Source organism: Schistocerca serialis, chromosome 3, assembly GCF_023864345.2.
Source record: "Schistocerca serialis cubense isolate TAMUIC-IGC-003099 chromosome 3, iqSchSeri2.2, whole genome shotgun sequence".
NCBI classification, from domain to species: domain Eukaryota; kingdom Metazoa; phylum Arthropoda; class Insecta; order Orthoptera; family Acrididae; genus Schistocerca; species Schistocerca serialis.
Window position 1 is genome coordinate 216,212,037 of NC_064640.1, and position 24,909 is coordinate 216,236,945.

Genomic DNA, 24,909 nt, shown 5'->3' on the forward strand with positions numbered 1-24,909 from the left:
CAGACACCCTGTAGTGTGCATTCTACTGACCCCAAACCACCACCATTTAAGACTTCAGTGGTGTCGAGCAATATCTCATTGGAGGGTAGTAGGGTTAAGGTCTACTGTGTTTTCTGACGAAAGCTGATTTTACCTTGGTGCCAGTGATGGCCATGTGTTGGTTATGAGGCGACCAGTTTAGGGCCTGCAATCAACCTTTCTATGTGCTAGACACACTGGACCTACACCTGGAGTTATGGTCTGGGGTACAATTTTGTATGACAACAGGAGCACTATTGTGGTTATCTCACACACGCTGACTGCAAATTTGTATGTCAATCTGGTTATTCAACCTGTTGTGCTGCCATTTGTGAACTGCATTCCAGGAGGTGCTTCCAAACCTTCTACTGCTGTAACCCAGTATGCTCTACAGAGTGCCTGCACGATCAGCAGATCTGTCTCACATCGACCACATATAAGAGCCAACGGTATATTCCATAAACACATACAACACAGCAAACGATATCTTCAACTTTGTCCATGGACACCATTAACTATCCCTGTACTGAAGTAGCACATGCAACAGGCATGGAACTCCACAAATTCAAATCCAGCACCTGTACAACACAATGTGTGCATGTCTGTATGCTTGCTTTCAACATTCTGGTGATTACACTGGTTATTAATGTACCAGCATTTCACATTTGCAATGGCTTATCTCATGCTTACATTAACCTGTGATCTTGCAATGTCAATCATTTAAAATAGGTTATCTAGACAAATGTATTCCTGAAATGTCATTACTCTACATTGGTGTTGCAATTTTTTCCATCAGTGTATAATCAACATTTTACATAAAATGTACATTAAAGGTGCCTCACAGCAAACTGAAGTATTACTTTTCTCCTTCTTGAAAATACTCTTTCAACTTTCTGTTTTCTGAAAGTGTGCATTTTAAGATGATCACTTCACGTATTAATGTAGTCTAAGGCATTCGATAAAAGGGTGTCGTGGTAGTGGTGGTGGCGGCAATCGTGGTTGGTGGGGGGAGAATGGGGAGGTGTGGGAGTTCTTGTACTTAGTGCTTTAGATATTATTACATACTTTGTTGAGTTATACACGCATCGAAAAAAGTTTTGCATCATGTCAGTTCCGAGAGTTCCGGAACCTGTACAGAAAATTGGAATAGATATCAACATAAGCATCATTTCTGCCCTTTTTACTGCTCATGAAAGCCAAACATTTGCATGTTGTACCACCATACAAGCGAGATCTTCAGAGGTGGTGGCCCAGATTGCTGTACACACTGGTACCTCTAATACCCAGCAGCACATCCTCTTGCACTGATGCACGCCTTTATTAGTCATAGCATACTATCCACAAGTTCATCAAGGCACTATTGGTCCAGATTGTCCCACTCCTGAACGGCAATTCAGTGTAGATCCCTCAGAGTGGTTGGTGGGTCATGTTGTCCATAAACAGCCCTTTTCAATCTATCCCAGGCATCTGGAGAACATGCTGGCCACTCTAGTCAAGTGATGTCATTATCCTGAAGGAAGTCATTCACAAGACGTGCACGATGGGGGCGCGAATTGTCATCCATGAAGACGAATGCCTCGCCAATATGCTGCCGATATGGTTCCACTACCTGTCGGAGGATGGCATTCACATATCATACAGCCATTATGCCGCCTTCCAGGACCACCAGTGGCGTACGTCAGCCGCACATACTGCCACCCCGAAACAGCAGGGAGCCTCCACCTTACTGCACTTGCTGGAGAGTGTGTCTACGGCATTCAGCCTGACCCAGTTGCCTCCAAACACGTCTCCAACGATTGCCTGGTTGCAGGCATATGCGACACTCATTAGTGAAGAGAACGTGATGCCAATCCTGAGCGGTCCATTCGGCATGTTTTTGGGCCCATCTGTATTGCACTGCATGGTGCTGTGGTTGCAAAGATGGACCTCACCATGGATGTCGGGAGTGAAAATGTGCATCATGCAGCCTATTGCGCACAGTTTGAGTCATAACACGATGTCCTGTGGCTGCACGAAAAGCATTATTCAACGTGGTGGCATTGCTGTCAGGGTTCCTCCGAGCCATAATCCGGAGGTAGCAATCATCCACTGCAGTAGTAGCCCTTGGGCGGCCTGAGCGAAGCACGTCATAGACAGTTCCTGTCTCTCTGTACCTCCTCCACGTCTGAACGACATCGCTTTGGTTCACTCCAAGATGCCTGGACACTTCTCTTCTTGAGAGCCCTTCCTGGCACAAACTAACAATGCAGATGCAATCGAACCACAGTATTGACCATCTAGGCATGGTTGAACTACAGACAACATGAGCTGTGTACCTCCTTCCTGGTGGAATGACTGGAACTGATCGACTGTCGGACCCCTCCATCTAATAGGTGCTGCTCATGTATGATTGTTTACATCTTTGGCCGGGTTTAGTGACATCTCTGAACAGTCAAAGGGACTGTGTCTGTGATACAATATCCACAGTCAACGTCTATCTTCAGCAGTTCTGGGAACCGGGATGATGCAAAACTTTTTTTGATGTGTGTATAATTTAATGTAGAGTCACATGACAGTTTTCACCTGACACTTTGAACAAATCATGGTATTATGATGGTAAATGCCACTGGTTAAGATTAACACTTTGGTAACACAATAAAAATGTTTCTCACTGGCTGTATATGCACTTAACTCAAGACATCAGATCTTCATGCAACATACGCTAACTGAAAAATATGTTTTGGAGAAATCTTATCAAGCATATAGTAATTATAGCTGGTTTATTGCAAGATGTATAGTTTAGTGTGAAACACAAAAGATTGTGTATTTTTCGCATTAACAAATCCTTTTCAGGGTTAAAAAAAACTGATAAATCCTAGGACTGACCAGGGATCTAACTCGACATTTGCCTTTTTAGTTTGCCACTTACCCACTGAGCCATATCATGGATGTTGTTTAAGTATCTAGAATTTGAACAATGACAGCAAAATGTTTTGCTCAGTGAAAACACCACATTACCAGCTGTTCTATTTGTGATAATTTTCTTGCATAACAATCTACCTTTTCACCCAGCTGAATGAGACTCCATTTCCATAGCAGAGATAAGATAGTTCTGTAGGATACACATTTCCTCTCTGCTGTGTACATCAACTGAAGATGCTGAATGGCACTCAAGTTGAAGCAGAGAAGTAATTTTGTGGCATAATATGTCACCCACTCCAGTGCTCTTTCGGCTGTAAGTACTTCTTTATCAAAAACTTAATCTGTTCGAGAAGTCAAACTTGAGGACACATTCAGGGAATGACTATAAAATGCACCCTTTCATGGATAGTGTTTATTTATATAGTGTATCTGTGTACAATGGTGGCCTCAGTCCTAGACAAAGAAACAATCAAGGAAAAGAATAGAGCAGCAAAGGGTCTCTCTCTGTGTAAACATATTAGTATAATCATGATGTTCAAGAACATAGTTGTGGCATTCTGTTGTAATATAACACAGATTTGAAAACATAGTCTGAGGTACAATTGAATTCCCAACATTATTCTGAGTTTGTTTAGCAAGCAGGCTGGTGAGTAATCCCACTATCCAACAATCTCCTAATTATCTGGGTTAATGCAGACCAAAGACTGTACACCTTACTGAAAAATGTGGATAATCCAAAACACACATTCCCATTGGAAACTGCTAATTGCTATATTTCAAAATGTACTACATATGTCAGTTAAGAGCTCACTGCATTACTTACACATAATTCACCAGAAACAGACAACTTACTTACAAAATTGCTATTAAAACAACTTTTTTGTTTCTGTTTTACATTTTTTTCCTAATTGTGGTTCTCATTTTCTGGAGAGTCAAAATGTTAATATAGTTAAATTCTGTCCTGTATATTCCAATAACAGACTGACACATTTCAGTGCCCCGAATGTGGGTGATAATGCGTACCTCAATCACCTCATCTATGCTCTCATCTATAGAAGACACTTTGTTCACTATAACCTCACAACTTGGACACACAAATCCAAGTTAATAGGCATCACTATTCTACCACTTGTGAATGTTTTCGTCACTACATCATCAGATGACCAACAGTACCACATCCCTCACCACTGCAGTCTTCAGAGGCACTGTTGGTGGAGTGTGTTGGAATTTTCTTCCACACAGGAGCTAATGTTAAGTTCATGCCTTATAAATACTATGAATAGCAAACAAGCATGTACAGGAATTTCTAGAAACAGAGAATATACATACTTTTTTTTTTTTTTTTTTTTTTTTTTTTTTTGCAAAAGCTGTTTCATAAAATTCAACTCTAAGTGTTTCACAGCCATAATCACATCTTGGTCTATTGGCAGCATGAGTGACTTAGCAAAAGGTGGATGACACATACAAAAACCATTCCATCATCCAAAACAAGTACATTTACCACAGAATGGCAGGGTGCCTTGTACAATAAAACTACACCTCTCTCTGTCAAACCTTTCACTTCAAATATGGACACACAACAAGAAAAACATGGAATGGAACCAATCTCTGAAGATAGTAGTATCCATTCAGACTCTCATATGGTGAATGTAATTAACTGATAACTTCATTAATCCTTGGATGAAACATGGTTTTTACAACTTGCCAATAATGAATGGCTTGAATTCACCTGCTGAATTTGTGCACAAAATAACAGTTAGCCTTTTTTTACTAGACTTATGGAGAAAATAATACTGTTCAATGTAACCAAAGAATTCAGCATACAAAAACATCAGCTTCATCATCGTTGGCACTAAATTTCTTGCTCCAGACAGTAGTTTCTCAACTTCCAAAGAAATGTTTAACCTGAGTCACTACCCTGGTCAGGCATTAAATTTTCCTTCAAACTTCAGAGTTTTTCTATTAACTTTGGACCAGATACGGGAACTTCTGCTCTCTTCTGCTTGAACCACATGAGTAGGCTTCATGTAGTTTAGCATAAGCTGAGGTTTTCAGGCACACATGCAGGGATGGTCCAACTTGGCTGTCAACTTTAGTATAAAAGTTAACAGCTTTTCTTTGTATTCCTTCAAGTCTCTTACTATTTGCAAGCCAATCCCAAAATCTTAAGAAAGTTTTATTGCAGATTCTCCCGATTCCAACTCAAAAATGGTTCAAATAGCTCTGAGCACTATGGGACTCCACCTCTGAGGTCATTAGTCCCCTAGAACTTAGAACTAGTTAAACCTAACTAACCTAAGGACATCACACACATCCATGCCCGAGGCAGGATTCAAACCTGCGACCGTAGCGGTCTCGCGGTTCCAGACTGCAGCGCCTAGAACCACACAGCCACTTCGCCCCATCTGATTCCAACTCAGCAGTGCATTATCAACTGTTGTTTTAAACTTGAGCCACAATTCTCCTACATGCTCCAGTGGAGAGTTAAATGTTTCAAAATTGCTCACTGAGATACAACACTACTATCTCTGTATCGATTTTTTGAACAAACAAATCTTTCTACTTGTTTTATTTCCCTTTTGTACTTTGGTAATCATTGTTGCTACAACCGCCTCATGGTCAATGATACCAGATTCAATGAGAACATCCTCAAAGAGGTGAGATCTATTTGTTACCATTAGATCCAATATATTTTATCAGAATGATATCTCTGGAACTTTTTCGGAGAAACACATCTATGTAAACAATTACTGGTCAACTTCCAATTCTACCATGTATACTCCTGGAAGTTTCCCTTACTTTTCTGAAGTTAGCAGATTGATTTAGCAAATGCAAACTCTTGACATGACCTCCTTTTGTACTCCAATTTTTCTTCATGCATTTGCCCTTGTGATTTGAGAAGATTTGAGTTTCTCCAAATACAGTCAGTCTGCATTTAAACCATCATTACAGAGCTAAACACCTTGCCTAATTGCACAGTGACACTTATTACAAAGAAGAGCATGTTTGTCTCTTAAGGTGATTTGAGGACTTTGAGATAGATTCTTCAGCACCATCACGTGTCACACTTGTCAATTGATCCATTCATTCCTGAAACTGTCTTCGTATTTAAAACAGGAAAAAGAGGTGGGGAAGTGCAGTGGCATAATGAGTGCTGTGCAGAGGGGGCCACGGAAAGCACAGATGTGCAAGGCAACAGAGAGCAGCTGGGGTGGATAATCCTGTCTGTGCAGCATCAGATAACTGTACTGTCATTGGGACTACACAAGTACTTGGACAAGTGGAACTGGTTTAAAATACAGTTATAAGATTTTGCCTAAACAAATATACTACTTGTATTTTACCTATGTAGAAAGTTGTTCATTCATTTGAACATATTCAACTATATGTAATTTAATTTTATGCACATGCCACATGTTCGTGGTAGGATTATTTTTTATTTCAATCATGGTTTCGTGTTGTTATACCCCGACCAACCCAGGAAAAGGGTATGAGAGAAAGGAGCATCAAACTGAAATAAGAAGAAAGCCAAGGGGGAAAGTATGAGGAAAAAAATGAATGGACTATACTAACATTTGTGAAAGTTTCTTGCGAGACACCAAAATCTATGGCAGGGTCATCATGTGTGAGTTCTTCACAGGCTAGTGCTGCTCAAAACCAAGAAGTAGCTGGAATAGTACAGGTACCTAGCACTAAAGACTCACTAGGACCTGTAACCAATACTACGAATTTGTCAGCTTCAAGTGCTTCCAATCTGATTGCTGAAATTGAAGCACTAGAACAAACTGTAACCACATCAATTGGGTCTGATTTTGTCGGAAACAATACTGGAAAATGGTATACAAATGCATATTCCAACATGTAACTGCTATTAATATAGCAAGGTCTCAAAGTATTTTGGCACCTTAACACAGACCCTGTGTTAGAACTTCAAGTTTAACACATATATTTCGGAACGACACAAGAACACATATAAGTCACAGAGTAAGTTGACAAGTAAGACATGTGTACACGTTAGCATTCGAATGAGCACTGAGTCCCAGTCTAGCGGCCGTTGCTCGGCTGGCCGCTTAGGTGGCGCAGCTGCTGCATGGCTGGCAGACAGCGCCGCACGTAGAGGACGCGCGTAATTGCGCGGCGGCACTTTGAATGATCGGCGAGTCACAACACTTTTCCCCCCTTTGAAATTGTTGCACTGGTCTTGATGGAGGTGTCCTGGAGATGGCTAACGTCCATAGGCCTTGTTTGACTCGCCGTAAAGTCTCGAGGGGGAGGCTTACCGTACGGACGGAAGTGTCCCCGATGATAACGGGTCGAGATGACAGGAGACATAGGGGTCGAATCTGCTGGGGCCCCATGCACCAATCTGCCCGTTGCGGCAATTCCAGTTGATATGACAGAAGACATGGGCGATGTGTCGGCGTCCGTTGGAGGAGGAGGCGAGTAGATTTGCTTTGACAGAGGATGGTCCTCCGGTTCCTGCATGGGCACGTCTCCTGGTGGCGTCCGTTCTGGCGCTGGCATCGCGATGACGGTGAGAGGGCTGCGTTGTGAGTATTGAGAGATGCCAAGATCCCGAGCGTCAGGTAGAGCCAAAGGTGGTGTGGCGGCATTCGGAACAGGCGTTGCTGGCACCCGAGGCCGAAGCTGGTCCGAATGACGCACTGCAACACCCGTGTCCATCTGGATTTCATACAGGCGTCTGCCACGGTGTCTTAAGATGCGGCCCGGGCTCCAGTTTGGCCGCCTGCCATATCCCCGTACCCAGACGAGGTCGTCGGCGGTGAACCAGCCAAGTGAAGGCACCCGCGGACGTGAGGTGGGAGGCCGCAGAAGATGAAGTAGCGTGCGGGGCTGTCAGCCATGTAAGAGCTCAGCCGGGTTGTGGTCGCCCATGGGGGCGAAACGGTAAGACGCCAGAAACTGGAGAAGCGCATCATCAGCAGCAGAAGAAGTCAAAAGTTTCCGCATCTGAGCCTTAAATGTGCAGACCAGTCGTTCGGCCTCACCGTTGGATTGTGGATGGAACGGCGGGGCTGTGACATGCGTAATGCCGTGACGAGCACAAAAATCCGCAAATTAGGAAGAGGCAAATTGCGGACCATTATCAGCAACAAGAGTAGAGGGGAGGCCTTCCAAAGAAAAAATGCGGGCGAGAGCACTGGTGGTTGTCGCGGTGGTAGGCGACGTGCAACGGACAATGAAAGGAAAGTTAGAGTAGGCGTCAACTACGAGGAGCCAATAAGTAAGTACCTAAAAAGGGTCCCGCAAAGTCAGCAAGAATGCACTCCCAGGGCTTCCCAGGCGAAGGCCACGGTAAAAAAGATGACTTCGGGGCAGCAGCCTGTGACGCACAAGGGCCGCAGGCAGCGACCATGTGTGCTATTTCAGAGTCGATGCCAGGCCAGTACACATGACAGCGCGCCAGAGATTTTGTGCGAGACACACCCCAGTGCCCTTGGTGAAGGAGGCGCAAGACCGAAGCACGCAAAGACGCAGGTACCACAACACGCAGAGAAACATTGTCAGTGGAGAGGAGGATAACACCGTCCCTAGCTGTGAGGCGGTAGCGCAAAGTGTAGTAGTTCCACAACAGATCAGAACTCTTAGCGGACGGGCGATCTGGCCAACCCTTCTGAATACAGCGTAAAACCCAGGAGAGGGTAGGGTCAGAACCCGTAGCAGCCGCCAGCCTGTCCCCAGTGATGGGGAACCCATCCACAACCCGCTGCTCAGCAACATCCAGGTGGAAACACAAAAGTTCGTCCCTATCGAATGCCTAATCAGGATCCATGGGAAGGCGAGACAAGAGCATCAGCATTCGCATGTTCAGCCGTTGGCCGGAAATGAACCTCATAATTGAAATGGGACAAGTAAAGAGCCCAACGATGGAGGCGATGTGCAGCCTTGTCGGGAAGTGACGTTGATGGATGAAACAAGGAAACAAGTGGTTTGCGATCCGTAACAAGATGAAATTTTGAGCCATAGAGAAAAACACCGAACTTATGAAGAGCATAAATGATGGCCAAAGCTTCTTTCTCAATTTGAGAATACTTTTGTTGGGCATCCGTGAGCGTTTTGGAGGCATAAACAAAGGGTTGTTCCGAACCGTCAGAAAAATGGTGCGCAAGGACTGCACCGACCCCGTATTGAGAGGCGTCTGTGGCAAGAACAAGGTGTTGGCCAGGTCGATAAGTAGCCAGGCATGGGGCCTCTTTCAGCATAGTCTTCAACTTCTGGTAAGCCGCTTCACATGACGCGGACCAGTGAAAAGGCACGTTTTTATGCAACAGGCGATGTAACGGCTGAGCCACCGAAGCCGCAGACGGTAAAAACTTGTGATAGTATGCTATTTTCCCCAAGAAGGCCCGCAGTTCCTTAACAGATGTACGGCGAGGAAGGGCATCGATCGCAGCGACAATTTGTTGAAGTGGACGAATACCATCCCGAGAGAGTTGAAACCCCAAGTACGTGATAGATGCCTGAAAAAATTGTGATTTCTGAAGATTACACTTAAGACCGGCAGTCTGTAAGACATGAAAAAGTGTGCGGAGATTTTGAAGATGTTCTTCAGTGGTGGAGCCAGTGACAACAATGTCGTCCATGTAATTGATACACCCAGGGACAGGGAGCAATAATTGTTCCAAGAATCGCTGAAAGAGAGCAGGGGCGCTAGCAACCCCGAATGGCAAGCGTTGGTATTGATAGAGACCGAAAGGCGTGTTAAGGACCAGAAACTGCCGGGAAGCACCGTCGAGAGGAAGTTGATGATAAGCTTCTGACAGGTCAATTTTAGAAAAATACTGGCCTCCAGCAAGGTTAGTGAACAGTTCTTCAGGACGGGGCATAGGGTAAGTGTCTATGAGGCATTGAGCATTTACAGTGGCTTTGAAATCGCCACAGAGACGAATATCACCATTTGGCTTCGCAACTACAACGACAGGAGAGGACCACTCACTGGAAGTGACAGGAAGCAAGACTCCTGAAGCAGTGAGACGATCCAACTCCCGTTTTACCCGATCACGAAGGGCCACAGGAGTGGGCTGAGCCCGAAAAAACTTAGGCCGAGCAGTGGGTTTGAGCGTGATATGAGCTTCAAAGTCGTTTGCATGGCCTAACCCAGGAGAAAAAAGGGACGAAAATGTCGTCGACAAGGAATCCAGTTGAGCATAAGGAATAGCTCAGAGACAATATTGACAGAGTCATCTATGGAGAACCCATAAACGCGAAAGGCATCGAAACCAAAAAGATTTTCTGCATTGCTCTGGTCGACCACAAATATGGGAACAGTGCGAACAACGGATTTGTAAGATACCTCAGCATTAAACTGTCCCAAGAGAGAAATCTTCTGTTTATTGTACATCCGTAATTGCCGAGTGACAGGGGACAGGTGTGGAGAACCCAGCTGAAGATACGTCTGAGAATTAATTATAGTGGCAGCAGAACCGGTATCCACTTGCATGCGAACATCTCGACCAAGGATTTGGACAGTGAGGAATAACTTCCCTGAAAGGGAAGAAGTGCAATTGACAGACAACACAGAATCAGAATCAGCGTCATGTTCATGAACATTATGTATGCGGTCGGATTTGCAAACTGAAGACACATGAGCTTTCTTTTTGCAATTGTGACACACAGCCCAATGTTGGGGACAATCCTCGCGTGAATGTTTCGTAAAACACCGCGGACATGAAGGAAGTTGCCAGGGGTTTTGCTGCAGTTTCTTAGCGGGTTGTTTATGGCTAGGCCGAGGCTTCACGTGGGAGCGCACTGCGGCCACGTCGGCCGGCAGGGACGTGCCGTACGGGTCGTCAACAATGCACAGAGGTTGTATTTCCCCCGACATCACCCCACGCCTCTATTTGCGCCCCAGCGGTGCGAGAAATTTCAAAAGACTGCGCAATGGAGAGAACTTCATCTAGAGTCGGATTCGCCAACTGAAGGGCACGTTGCCGAACTTCTTTGTCGGGCGCTGACCGGATAATAGCACCCCGTACCATGGAATCAGCATAGGATTCTTTGTGAAGTTACAAATTGACACTTTCGACTGTGAAGTTCAGCAGCCCAAGCGCGATAGTCAACACGAGAGGCTACCACATGCATTTGCTTTTGAAAATAGACAGACAGAAGTGAGCACATTTCAGCAAAGGACAAAGATGCAGGATCCTTCAAAGGAGCCAATTGCGACAACAACCGTTACATTTGAGGTGAAATCCAGGAAAGGAACAGAGACTTACATGGTTGTTCGTCCGTGGCATGAAATGCCAAGAAGTGCTGTCGAAGACTTTTTCATAATCTGACCAGTCTTCCGCCGTATAGCCAACGACGAGAAACGCCCCGCATTTGACGCTGCGACGAAATCGCGAATTGCCGCTGTTAGAAGTGTTTGCTGTTCAAGGAGATTTTGCAATAGTTGCTCAACAGTAGCCATGGAACCCTGTGAGTCAACGGTGAAAAGGAAAAATCCACTACCTCGTCGCCAATTGTTAGAACTTCAAGTTTAACACATATATTTCGGAACGACACAACACATATAAGTCACAGAATAAGTTGACAAGTAAGACATGTGTACACATTAGCATTCGAATGAGCACTGAGTCCCAGTCTAGCGGCCACTGCTCGGCTGGCCGCTTAGGTGGCGCAGCTGCTGCATGGCTGGCAGACAGCGCCGCACGTAGAGGACGTGCGTAATTGCGCGGCGGCACTTTGAATGATCGGCGAGTCACAACATCCTGCTCATGGGCCAGCAGTACCACGCATGAGAAAGCCAGAATAGACTCCTATCACTTCAAAACTATTGTCAAAGAGGTGGCTAATGCAAGAATAGTTTTGGCACACATTGACAAATGATAAAAATGTTTTACACACTTAGACAACTTATTATCCTTCCAAAGCGTCATTACTGTGCTGCTGTTGTCATTTGTTTGATAACACAAACTAACTGAATACATATAAGTTTTATTCTTCCAATGATTCAGTACTTGATGGGAACTGGGTGCAGTAAACATGACACGAAATTGTTACAAAGAAATTTTGACAATGCTAGAGAAGCTAACAGAAATAGACAAATACTTGAACACATGATTGGCTGCACGGACTTGGTTAGTCACAAAGCAATCATTTTCATTTCTATGGTTTTAGAGTCTCTGGCAATCGGTGCTGCTTGAAGTGAATGATGCCCAAAATTTTTTGCATATGGAAGGTCTTAATGCATTTCAGTGTGCTCTAAAAATAACCAACTTACTGATGGGACTGGAGAAGAAATGGAAGAAATTTGTAGATAAGGCTTTAAGTTACACTAAAAGCTTGTGTAAAGAACTTGGCTCTTCTATTAAACCTCCAACACAAATTAGGCTGGGGGACTGATGACCTTAGCTGTTTAGTCCCCCTTAAATATCCCACTAACCACCACCACCATAAATCAGGAGGCAGCACATTTTTGGACATAGAGATCACAAAAATATGATTTAAAATGATTTTTTTTTTTTCATTAGATAGAGTAACTGCTGAAATTCTAGAAAGATACCGGCAGCACCTGAAGTTAACTGAAAAATATGCTTTCCTAAGGCTTGCAATAACACTTGGCATCGATGAAGAATGCAACCTCGACCCAGCTTCTTAAGATACTGACAGAGAGGACTTAAATTTTGCAAGGTTACATTTATTTTGTCACAAAAAACAGGTGATAATAAAGAAGAAACAATGTAAAGAATACAGAATGTAAACAACTGCAACATGCATAATAGTAGACAAAAATGTTCGACATTTTTTCCAACTTAATGGATTTTCACACACATCCTGACAACTGGTTAATGTGCTCAGTATGGGTTGTGGCCACCTCAGGCAGCAATACAGGCACGGCAATGATGGTGCATGATGTGAATGATGTCATCAATGTCATGGTGAGAGTGGTTGGCGGAAGCTGACATGATGCAACCCGTCTCCTTGTGCGTGCGTCCCAGACATGCTCTATGGGATTCAAATCAAGAGAGCAAGCAGGCCCGCCATGGGTGCAGTATCTTCCATTTCCAAAAGAACATCAACCATCTGTTCTCTATGAGGTCAAGCATTATCGTACATCAGTCCTAAGTCTGAGCCCACAGCAGCTCACAACAACTGCACAAAAGTCCCAAGATCTCGTCATGATACCTGACAGCAGTTAAACCTTGCCGATTCACCCATACAATTTCATGAAGAATTATTTGTGTGGTTAGCTTTATCCCTGTCCACACCATTAGGGATCCTTCTTGATATCAGTCTCTTTTCACAGTGTTTGGGCCTCAAAACTCCACATTCTCTCCAGACGCAAATCTGTCAAGTATCACTCTCCACACCAAATCGGGACTCATCTGTGAAAAGAACATCGGCCCTTGTTTGACCATCAGGGTGGCACGCTGATGACTCCATTCTAGACATTCCCTTCTGTGAAGACGCATCAGAGGTACACATACAGCGGGTCTCTGGCAGTAAAGGCCACTCAACAGAAGCCTATTTATTGTACACCATTTGCCTCGATACAACATGTCCAGTGGATGCTGTGGGGTCAGATACCAGTTGCCGTGCAGTACTAAGGCTGTACTGTCATGCTCTTATAGCCAAATAACGGTCCTCTTTTTCTGATGTCACAGATGGTTGGCCCTGCCCTGGTCTTCAGGATACAGTTTTGGTCTCTACAAACTGTCACCATGTCCGAGAAACAACAGAACGATTCACATTAAGCGATCGGGTTGCATCAGTTTGCGACTGTACTGTTTCCATTCTTCATATGGTTTTCCACTGCAGACAGTCTGGCAGGTGTCTTCTCTGTGCCATTCTACACTGTCTGTGACTGGGTACACAGCAATTGTGGATGAGGAACTACCTGTCAAACACTACCCCATTTGATAGGTGCTCTGACATCGCTGGCGTGGTTGTCCATTGACCAGAATGCCACCTTCCATGCAGAATACGATTGTAAGGACGTCTGCTGACAGTTTGTATGATTGCGTCGTGAATTAGACACAGAATGGGGAAATACTGATTTGTTGCTTTAATTTTGGAGACCAGTGTAGTTATAATGCTGAGAATATTCCTCACAGCTCCCGTAAGTAATGTCAGTTATGAGAGAACCTTCTCTAATTTGAAACTGATCAAAAATTATTTAAGATCTAAAATGTCCACATTGAGATTAAGAGATCTAACTATTTTGGCAATCAAACAAGAGGTACAAATTAAAATTGATGAATGTGTTAAGAGAGTTTGCATTGCAAAAAAATGCAAAGTAAAAATTTAATTTTATAGATGTTTTATTTTGAAGAAATATGTAGTAGCAACAGAGTATCACAGATTTTTTTGCTAAATTGCAAAAATAGGGGATGACAAATTTAGGGTTTGCACCAGATGGCAGAAATCCACACTATGCCGCAGGGGAAGTGGTCACTGGAATGCAAATCATGAACTATTTCAACTGAGCAGAAATTGTAAGGGTACACGAGCAGAACTTGAGTACTCAATGACAAAGGTGGATTTTGCTGCAATGCTGACATGTCATCTGCCTGTACTGAGAAAGCACAGCTCCTTACACAGTATAGTACATTCAGAAACTCTATTCTATGGAAATGTAGAAAGAGTAACTCCCCTCCCCGTACACTGCCTGTATTAAAATATGAGTTAAGAATGGTGTGGTGCATCGGGAGAGGTGAGTCATAATATGAAATCACAGCAAATAAATATATGACAGTGTTAAAAATTAATGGGACACGCAGATTTACAGCAAATGTTTTAAAACTATTTGTCACAGTTGCAAAGATAGAGTGTTATGTTTCACACAGTGCATGTTATGCAGATCACACAAAACCAAGGAATTTCATTCTTGATTATTGAAATGTTGACATCAATTGCATGGATTTTTTTAAAATTTAATGTGCTGGACTGGTATTGGAACACATGCCCATCTTTAGTGATAAACTTCAAGTATCTTTATGTCATCTGGACAATATTTAAGACATGTATTACAAACAATTGTATGTACATGTGTAGCAGCATGTGCTTCAAAAATTGTTAAAAGTAAATGGTGTTCAACTATATGAACACCCACTGAATAACTGAGACCTGACACATTTTGACAAGAGTGCTGGAACGAAAATGTGTCATCTGTCATTCACATACACAACCAATTCAACTATAGCTCTGTCCCAACTGAGCTCATCATTTAGGTGGAAGCCTCACCCCTAACACAGGCATCAGCAGGCTTAAAATGTAAGCTTAGAGTTTCTGTTAACATCTGTGTCCGGACATACATTCCCATGTAAAACTTAATATAACAAGTCCATTTAAAACGTCAAGAAAAGTGTAACTATGAAATGTGGCACAAAATATAGGGCAGGTTTATGTATAACATTCTTTCATAGCAAAATATAGCAAATTCTTCTAGAAAGTGTAGCAAATGTGGGAGGGCAGAAGGAGTACAGGAGGGAATTGGCGTAAAGCATGTTGCAAAATGATATCACTTTGCAAATGGCTAGGGTTGAAAATTCAGACAGCAACTGTGGACATTAACTACAAGAAAGGCAGGTACTGAACATTTTGAGTTGTTTACATATATGCCCAGCAGCCCTGTCTCTGCTCATTTAACTTAAAGTTGGAGGCTGTATCCCCTTCATATTTGGGTGTCAGCAGGTTTTATACGTCTCGAATACACAAATATATAGGGGTCTCCCATGTGTTTAGAATATGTTTCTCCATGACTTCTTAACTCTTACAGTATGCGAGTCTTATTTCATTGTGATTATTTTTCCCTAACCAATCTCTTACATACTGAGGAATTCAGGTCAGATCAGCAGAAATATCAATGGTTTCATAATAGAATAGACCCACAAGCAGATAATTTGGATGGAAAAATTCTTCCTCCTCTCTCTCTCTCTCTCTCTCACACACACACACACACACACACACACACACACGTAGGATTCTTAATGGTTTTACCACAAATGTCAACTGAACTGGCCAGTTCTACCACACTGAGCTCAACTGGATGGTGAGCTTAATTGAATGGTCCAAAACAGCTGCTCGTAACTTATGGATACATATGAAAGGCAATCAAAGATTTTTTAAGAACCAAGTTGTAAGCATAAATCACAGAAAATACAGCAAACGAAGAAAATAATTTTAAAAAAATGAGTGGTGAAAAATGAATGAGTTTATTCAATATTCTGTGAATTGCAGGCTATTCTTAAAACTCACTAAAGAACATATTAGCAAATTTTGCTACAGGATTTGAAAACATGGTAATTTCCATCATCAAATATTTCACATGGGATTGAATTGGTGCTGAAGGCACCACAGTCTATGAGAATGAGATGTACACAGAAAAAAATTCCTGCCTGAAGTACAGAGTCAACAATAAAAGTCTATGGAGCCTTGAAAAGGTTGCTGGCAAACTCAACTTCAGTTTAAAGAATGTGGTAACTACATACTATGACCAAGAACAGGAAAAACTTTTTTATTTTATTTATTTATTTATTTGAGCAACCCTTTTGAAGGGTACGATAAATCAACTTTGGTTTTGCTTCTCTGTGTTTAATTTCCATTGCTCCCAGACCTCCTACATCCTTCGAGAATGTTGTCCCTTTTCTTCCTGGGTGCACTTTCTTCCTTTTGCAGATCTCTTTCTGTCCTGAAGTCCTGCCTTTTGTGTTGCTTCTCTAGAAAGTATTCTGTTTATATATTATGTCCATTCTAATTCCTGTTTTTTCCATATCTTTGTCAATTTCAGTGCACCATGTAGGTTTGAAATTGTAGCTGTTTAGTAAAGTGGAGATCTGCTTGGTTAGCCTGTTATCATTCATTCCGTATGTGTGTCCATAAAACTGTAGTCCTCTTTTCCTTACTACATCAGTTATATTTTTCATTTTCAAATAGAGCTCTCTGTTTGATCTTAATTTGTATTCAACATTGCTATAATTTCTAGGTATCAATTTTTTCATTAGAATTTTTCTATCACCTTTTTGCAGTTTTTCAAAATTCCCAAATCTTGTTAGCTTAATTGTTTCTGCTGAATACAGTGTTTCAGGCGGTACTACTGTTTGATAGTGTCTTATTTTTGTGTTTCAGGATGAAGTTTTTTTGTTACATACAGTTTTTGTCATTTGGAATGCCCTCTCATTTTATCCATTCTGCTAGGTATTTACAACAGTTTGTTTTTTATATTGTGTTGTTATGAATTTTAAGATTTGGAGGGGCATCACTGATATTTGTCATGAAATGTGTTTTTTCAAATGATATTTTAAGTCCTATATTGTCTGCTTGTTTCTGTAGTTCTGAGATTTGTTCTGTGGCATTATCCAGTTAATGAGTAGTTAACGCCATGTCATCCACAAAAGCCAGGCAACCTATGGTGATTTTATTTGGGTTTCTTCCTAGTTGAACACACTTAGTATTGATGGATCTTCTTCCTCTACCTTCTCTATTGCTGCTTAATATGTGATTAAATTGATCTTTTATATGTGGTACCCATCTCTCCGAGACCTTTTGATACACGTTTCTCTGCTTCTATAATTTTTTTTGTGTACTTATCATTTTTATTTGCTTTCCAGATATTCCAAGCTCATTGTCATCACAATCATAATTCCATCAAGCATGTTTCCATTTCTTTTTAAGAGGGATAGTTCCTTCTGCAGTCCCAATAATTTATATTTGAAGTTGTTCCCAACATTTAGGTATTCTTTTTTCCAACTGCATTTTCTCTAGATAATTTCTGTACATCAAACTTCCTCAGTTGGTATTGGTTCTTTTTTTCTAAATATTGGTCTAACCTTGAATTTAAAGATATACAGGAAATGGTCTGAATCTAAATTGTTGCTCTTGGCAACTTGTACATTGAGTACCTACATTACATAGGGTCTACTTACAGCAACATGACTGAGTTGTTTTTCATCACAAATCAGATTTGGTGATGCCCATGTAGTTTGCTTTCTAGGCAGTTTTTTGAAGAATGTAAATTTTAGTACTATGTTGTGCTGCCTGCATAGCCATAAGAGTCTTTCTCCATTTGCATTGGTTCTTTTATGCGGAGGGAATTTTCCTACTACTGATCTGTGCTGACGTTCTTTGCCAAATCGTGCATTAAAGTCTCCAAGTAGTAATACTTTTTTCTGATAGAATGTGGTCTAGGGTGTTTTGACCATTTTGCCAAAAACTTTGTTTGCACATTCAAATGTTTGTATTGAAAGTCTTTCATTAATTGACTTAAATTCTATTATTGAGTTTAATACATTTTTGTTTACAATGAAAGCTGGTCTCCCCTTAAATAACCTGATTGAAAGGATATACATAAGTAAATCTTGTTTTTTGCAGTGCTGCCATCATCATATTTTTTGCTATAGAAAGTTTATTAAAGTTTTAAGTTTTCCTGTTTTTAAGAGTTTATTTACACTAAAAGTGGCTAAGTAAGTTCGATTTTTTCTTACCAGCTATCAGTATAGCAAACTGCTATCCTCAGATTTACAACACTTTTAGACGGGAATAGGGAAAAATGCTAAATTTTGCGATGTTTTGTATAAAATGCCAATTTCACATTATGTCACTAAAAACCGCATACTTCATGTAATCATTTACATTAAATCTTCCTTTCCCTAACTACGTCTAATTTATTCACTTGAGCTTTGAACAAATGTTACTAGACATTCGCAAAAATTAAACATACTGCTCCATGTTAAAGTTCTGTTGCTTCATGCTACTGCTGGGCTCCACAATACCATTGTGGCTAAAATACTTCGAATCAATGTGACTTTTTTTACATTATCTCCCAAGAGTGAATTAGAGATCAATTGCTTGATATTCAGATGGGCTACTGGTACCATGTTTTGAACAAACAATATTAATGACTGCCAATTACCTTCTTCAGTTACTGCGAGTACAAAGGCCAGGGGGGGGGGGGGGGGGAGGGGGAGGGGGGGGGAAATGGGTGTGAGAAGGCAGAGGGTAAAGAGTGGGGTCGGCCCTGTACAACAGTGGTTGCAGACAATTAATATTGATGTCAATATAACAGACCAAGTAAACTTGATACAAACAAGAGAAATCACTTTTCCTCCCCAGCCAGTCCCCAAAAAAAGACAACCTGTATCTAATGACTACTTTTCACCCAAAAGCATCACAACAAGATGATACAACATCTAAGCACTGACTCAGTATTGGTTGCCCATTCTGGGATGGCGTTGACAAAAATGTTTCCAGCCACTACTGATATTCAAACAATGAAAACTGTAGACAGTTTCTCAAGATATGTATAATCCAAAACAGTTATGTTAAAAATTTGATAGTTAATTTCATACTAGAAAGAATATCTCTTTACGATATATTCGTTCTACACCCAAAATTGACACACTTTTTGGTATTCATGGATAAAGCACAAATATGACCTCTCAAAGCTTCCATTGACCAACTTTCTCCGTTCCTACAAATTTTCCACTGAATGAGTTAAAGACATATAAAATAGACACTCTATTAATATCTTTCTCCACAGCAAGTTTCTGGGAACTAATTTAGCACCATCTTCACCACTATTGCCTCTAAAATTCTTTGTTGCCATTTTCATATTATTCTATTTTCTCACTTCAAAATAGCTCCTGCTCCAATTCCCTCATACCTTCCAAAAACTTCCATCTTTAAGAACATCAATGCACAGAAAGCATTAGAAGTTTTACAGTGAGCAAATTCTACATTGCTTACATACTTTGTTCCCTTTCAGGTATCTTTCACATCTCAGCAATTAACTTTTCTGTAGTGCTTCAGATACAGATAATTTATAGACACTATTCTGCTACAAAAATCTCTCTTCTCTCTCATGTTATGATGAATAAAGTATTTAATGTAAATTATAAATACACAACAAATCTTGTCTAGATATATGTTATTAATAAAAACTGCAAAAAATATTTATAACTAGGTTTAAGATCAATGTACAATATTACAGCACATAGTGGGTTTTAACAGTTAACATCACACAGCAGAACAACACATTTTCTTATCTGCAGTCTTCATCTCAGAAGCAAGCCCTTGAAGAAACAACGTATCTCAGCAACACTAGTGCAGGGAAGGGGCATAGGGGGAGGGGGGGATGAGGAGGGCAAATAACACTGAAGTTAAAAGCAGTGACAACAACATAGAACAATGACAATTATTTGATGCTTTACTGTAATCCTTTTCTCTCTATTTTCACACATATGGATCTAACAGTATCAAATGAAATGACAGCATTAGAAGCAGAGTGTGAAAGAAATAAAGCAATTAAAGCCCATATCCCACATGAGTGCAACTACATGACACTTTGGTTTTCCTCTCTCCACAGAACACATTCCAAAAACTTTTTACATTACTTAGCAGTGTGCCTCTCACCTCCGAAAAATTAAATAAATATTTGTTCCCTGCACAGACTGACTGGCTTTTGGTTCTGGATTAGAGCCATTCTTTTGCTTATCACATGAGAGTAGCAATTTTTCATTGATTCCCATATAGCGGCACCCACACTGACTCATCCAGTTGTCCAAACGAGCGATAGCAGACTAGTATTCCCTGCACACATAAATGCCAGCAACCTACAGTATTGGACACAATATTCCACATGATTCTGAAGGTAGAAAAACTGTTGTCACAACTTCCATCTGCTGCAAATGGTATTTGAGACAAAAAAAAGAGGGACTTTAGTTTTTAACATTAAGTCTTAAAGCTCTGCAATCAACATCAGTAACAAAAAATATATGCACAAAAAATTCAATATTAATCAAGGAACATCTTTCAATTTTTGTTGTCCTGCTGTCCTCAGTTGTTTGTAATATTATGCTGATAATTTTCATGTAAAGTCCATCTATGCGCAACTGAATACGACCAGTTTTATCATGCCAGATATGTCTCATCTAACATGACAATCATCAACATAAAATTCAGGAACTTTTATCTTTCACTCAACTTGAACCTCAAACTACAACCATAATTAAAAACAGTAGCAGGAAGATAACTTGTCAGTTCGTCACTTACAATGAAACAAAATTTTATCTAATTGATAGATATGCGTCTAAAGTAAATATTTTCCTTCCACATTTGTGTGCCAGTTGTGAAAATTCTGAATAAAACTAGTACATTAATTTGGATAAATGGAAAGGGAAAGTCCAATGTACCACATGTTAACATTATTACATTGCTAATAACACTCTGGTATATCACCTGATTGCCAAAATACCCACAAGTGTTACACAGAAATTCTCAAACTTGCTTATGGCTATTAATTACGTACGAAAAATATCTGCTGGGTCTGATTTTAATTGCAATATAATGGCAACACCAAACTTAAGTAGTAGCTCATAGTTTCGGGATCACAGGGCTCAACGCTAATACATCGAGGGCAATAAATAAATTAACAATAATTAGTGTTGGTAAGTATAATTTTCAAGACACCTACCACTAATTTATCTTGTTGGATCATGGGCAGAGCAGAGCATTGGGACAGTAAACAGTCTGCCACAACTAAGAGCCAAATTTTATCGTCTCATAAAATAATTTCTGGTTGACTGGAATACATTCTTCAAATTAACTTTTTGTGACAGTGGTTCACAGTCATAAAATGTTTTAAAAGATCTCATGGGCACCTTTGACTGTTCATGAAACCCACTACCATAATCTCAGCCGTGTATCCATTATCAAGTGGTATACTGCAAAAGTTGTGTCATTATCACATATATATGTGCTGAGTATTTAATGTTGCTATTAGCTTTTGCATAACTAACATTAAATCAGTACACAGATTCACTGTATTAATGGACAGCCTCATTTGCCATTAGCAGTGACCATGTGCAGTGAACTCATGTTATTTAAGCAAAAGATAACAGCAAAGTTAAATACTCAGCATAGGGGCATGTCAATGACATACATACATACTAGAAATTTTTTAAACTTCTGACATGTGCTGAATAACAATTACTGCAGTATCCCACTTCATTATAATTACACATTTGTAATTGCAATAATGATGTTATGAATAAATAGTTTTTACAGTCAAAGGTATGAATAAAGTTTTTACAGTCAAAGGTAACCATGATGTCTTTTAAAAACCCTCTTTGAAGTTTTGAAGATAGCTGGAATACAGTAAAAGTAATGAAAGATACTCTACAACTCGTACAAAAACCTGAATGCAATCCTAAGAGTCAAAGGACTTGAAATAGAGGTGGGAGTTGTGAAGTGAATGGAACAGGGCTGTAGCCTGTCTTCCATGTTATTCAGTCTGCACCTTGAGCAAGCAGTATAGAAAACCACAGAGAAATTTGGAAATGAAATTAATTACAGAAGATGAAATTAAAACTCTGATGTTTGGCAATGACACTGCAATTTTGTCAGAGACAGCAAAGGAGATTGAACAGTAGTTGAATGGAATACATGCCTTGAAAAAGGGATTACCAAAATGTAAACTAACAAAAGTAAAACAAGGGTGATGGAGTACAGTCTTTCATGAGGGAATTAGACTATGGAATGAGAGACAGAAAATAGCTGATAGGTTTTGCTGTTGTTGAGAAAAAATAATTGATGATGGTAGACATAAAGCAGACATAAAACAATATACAACAGAGTGTGTCAATAGCAAGCAGGAGCTTTCTGAAAAAGAGAGATGTGTTGACACTGAATACATATGAGGGTAGCAACTTTAATAGTAGCAACTATTTATTTATAGCTCGTACAAAATAGATACGTGTTTCAAAGTTTTATTGACCTTCAAAGTAGTCAGCAGCATTGTGTATAACCCATTGCCAGCAATGTGGAGTCATAGGATACTCTTAGCAGTGTCAGATGTGTTGACAGTTCGAGCAGCGCGGTCTATTGCCCAACAAATTTGTAGCAGTTCTGAAGCAAATAATGTGAAGTGTTTCCTTCAATTTAGAAATCGAGTTGAACTCACGATGGCTTAAGTCGGAGGAGTGCGGTAGGTGGTATAACACTTAGCAGCCCCATCAGTCAAACAAATCAGTAACAGCTTGCACTGTACGTGCTTAAGCATTGTCCTGCAAAATTATGGCCAGCTCCTGCAGAAAGTGTCATCATTTCTGTCTCTATGCTGTTCATTTTTGGAACACAACCTATGACCAGCTTACAGACAGAAGTGATGACACTTACTGCACACATGACCATCATTTTGCAAGACAATGCTCAAGCACGTACAATGCAAGCTGTTACTGATTTGTTTGACTGAAGGGGCTGCTAAGTGCCATACCACCTACTGCACTCCCCTGACTTAAGTCCTTGTGAGTTCAACTCGATTTCTGAACTGAAGGAAACACTTCATGGCATTCGCTTCAGAACTGCTACAAATTCATCGGGCAATAGACCACGCTGCTCGAACTGTCAACACAACTGGCACTGCTACGAGTATCCTACGACTTCCACATCGCTGGCAACTGGTTATACACAATGCTGGTGACTACTCTGAAGGTCAGTAAAACTTTTAAATACGTATCTATTTTGTACAAGCTGTTGGTAGAGCACTTGTCCGCAAAAGGCAAAGGTCCCGAGTTCGAGTCTCGGTCCGGCACACAGTTTTAATCTGCCAGGAAGTTTCATATCAGCGCACACTCCACTGCAGAGTGAAAATCTCACTCTGGAAACATCCCCCAGGCTGTGGCTAAGCCATGTCTCCACAATATCCTTTCTTTCAGGAGTGGTAGTTCTGCAAGGTTCGCAGGAGAGCTTCTGTTAAGTTTGGAAGGTAGGAGACGAGCGAGGTACTGGCAGAAGTAAAGCTGTGAGGACGGGGCGTGACTCGTGCTTCGGTAGCTCAGTTGGATGAGCAATTACCCGCGAAAGGCAAAGGTCCTGAGTTCGAGTCTCGGTCCGGCACATAGTTTTAATGTGCCAGGAAGTTTCATATCAGCGCACTCTCCGCTGCAGAATGAAATCTCATTCTGGAAGCTGTAAATAAATAGTTGCCACTATTAAAGTTCCAACCCTCGTATAAGTGTTAAAGTCTTTCCTGAAAGTATTTGTGTGGAATGATACCTTCCATGGGAGTAATACGTGGATGATAAATAGCAAAGCAGTAGGAAAATATAAGCTTTTGAAAAGCGGTGCTACAGGAAAATGAAGAAGATTAGATTGCTAGATCAGGTAACTAATGAAAGGGTAGTGAATCAAATTTGGGAGAACAGAAGTTAATGGCACACCCTGATATAAAGAAGGGGTAGGTGACAGGACACATCCTTTGGCATCAAAGAACAATTAATTTGCTAATGGAATGTGGGAGGGAGGGAGCGAGGGGGGAGAACACATGTGCAACAGGGGAGGGGGGGGGCAATATTGCAAGGGGGGGGGGCAGACTTTATTACGGTAAGCAGTTTGAAGTAGATGTAGATTGCACTTGTTAGGCAGGGATGAAGACTTTTGCACAGAACAGATTAGCAACAACAAGGAAAGGCTACATGTTTTACTCACTGATCTGTTCCATAGGAAAAATGAACAGCTTTTATCAAACAATGGTGAACAAAAGAACTGGTAAATTAAAATGGCTTAGTCCTCAACATTGAAGCCATTTACATAACCCGAGCAATTGAGTATGGCGAGATAGAAGAGATAAATCTACACTAATAAGATGTTGAAAGAACCCAATCATAATGAAAAATAAATTATTCAGGTTAACCAAATTTTTTGGCCACACTGATTAAAGCTGCACAACATAAATTACAACAACATTTATAGAGAGGAGGCAATATATTTGCATACCTGTAAATCTGCACAGCTACCCTCGCCGTCAAAAGTGCTGTGATACTGCAATGATATTTTCACATATTCATCAGGAGAATAAAAAATGGAGTCATTTTTTATTTCACCTCTCTGCTCAGGAAGTTCTGGCTTTGAATCTGTATGCACACTGTAGAACTGACGACGCCGTAGCATTTCATCTGTAACAGAATGAACCTTTTGTAAACAGTTTAAACAGTTATAAAGGACTTAAACTCACTCATATATATATAAAAA

At 40.9% G+C, this 24,909-nt stretch overlaps 1 protein-coding gene across 1 annotated transcript in view; it reads right to left on the minus strand.

Annotated features, from left to right (window-relative positions):
- LOC126469942 (uncharacterized) overlaps window positions 1-24,909 on the minus strand; it is an 86,504-nt gene that overhangs the window by 11,400 nt on the left and 50,195 nt on the right. The window contains exon 4 of the mRNA XM_050097347.1: window positions 24,655-24,833. Within this exon, the coding sequence (XP_049953304.1) occupies window positions 24,655-24,833 (179 nt within the window). The remainder of the gene's footprint in view (window positions 1-24,654; window positions 24,834-24,909) is intronic.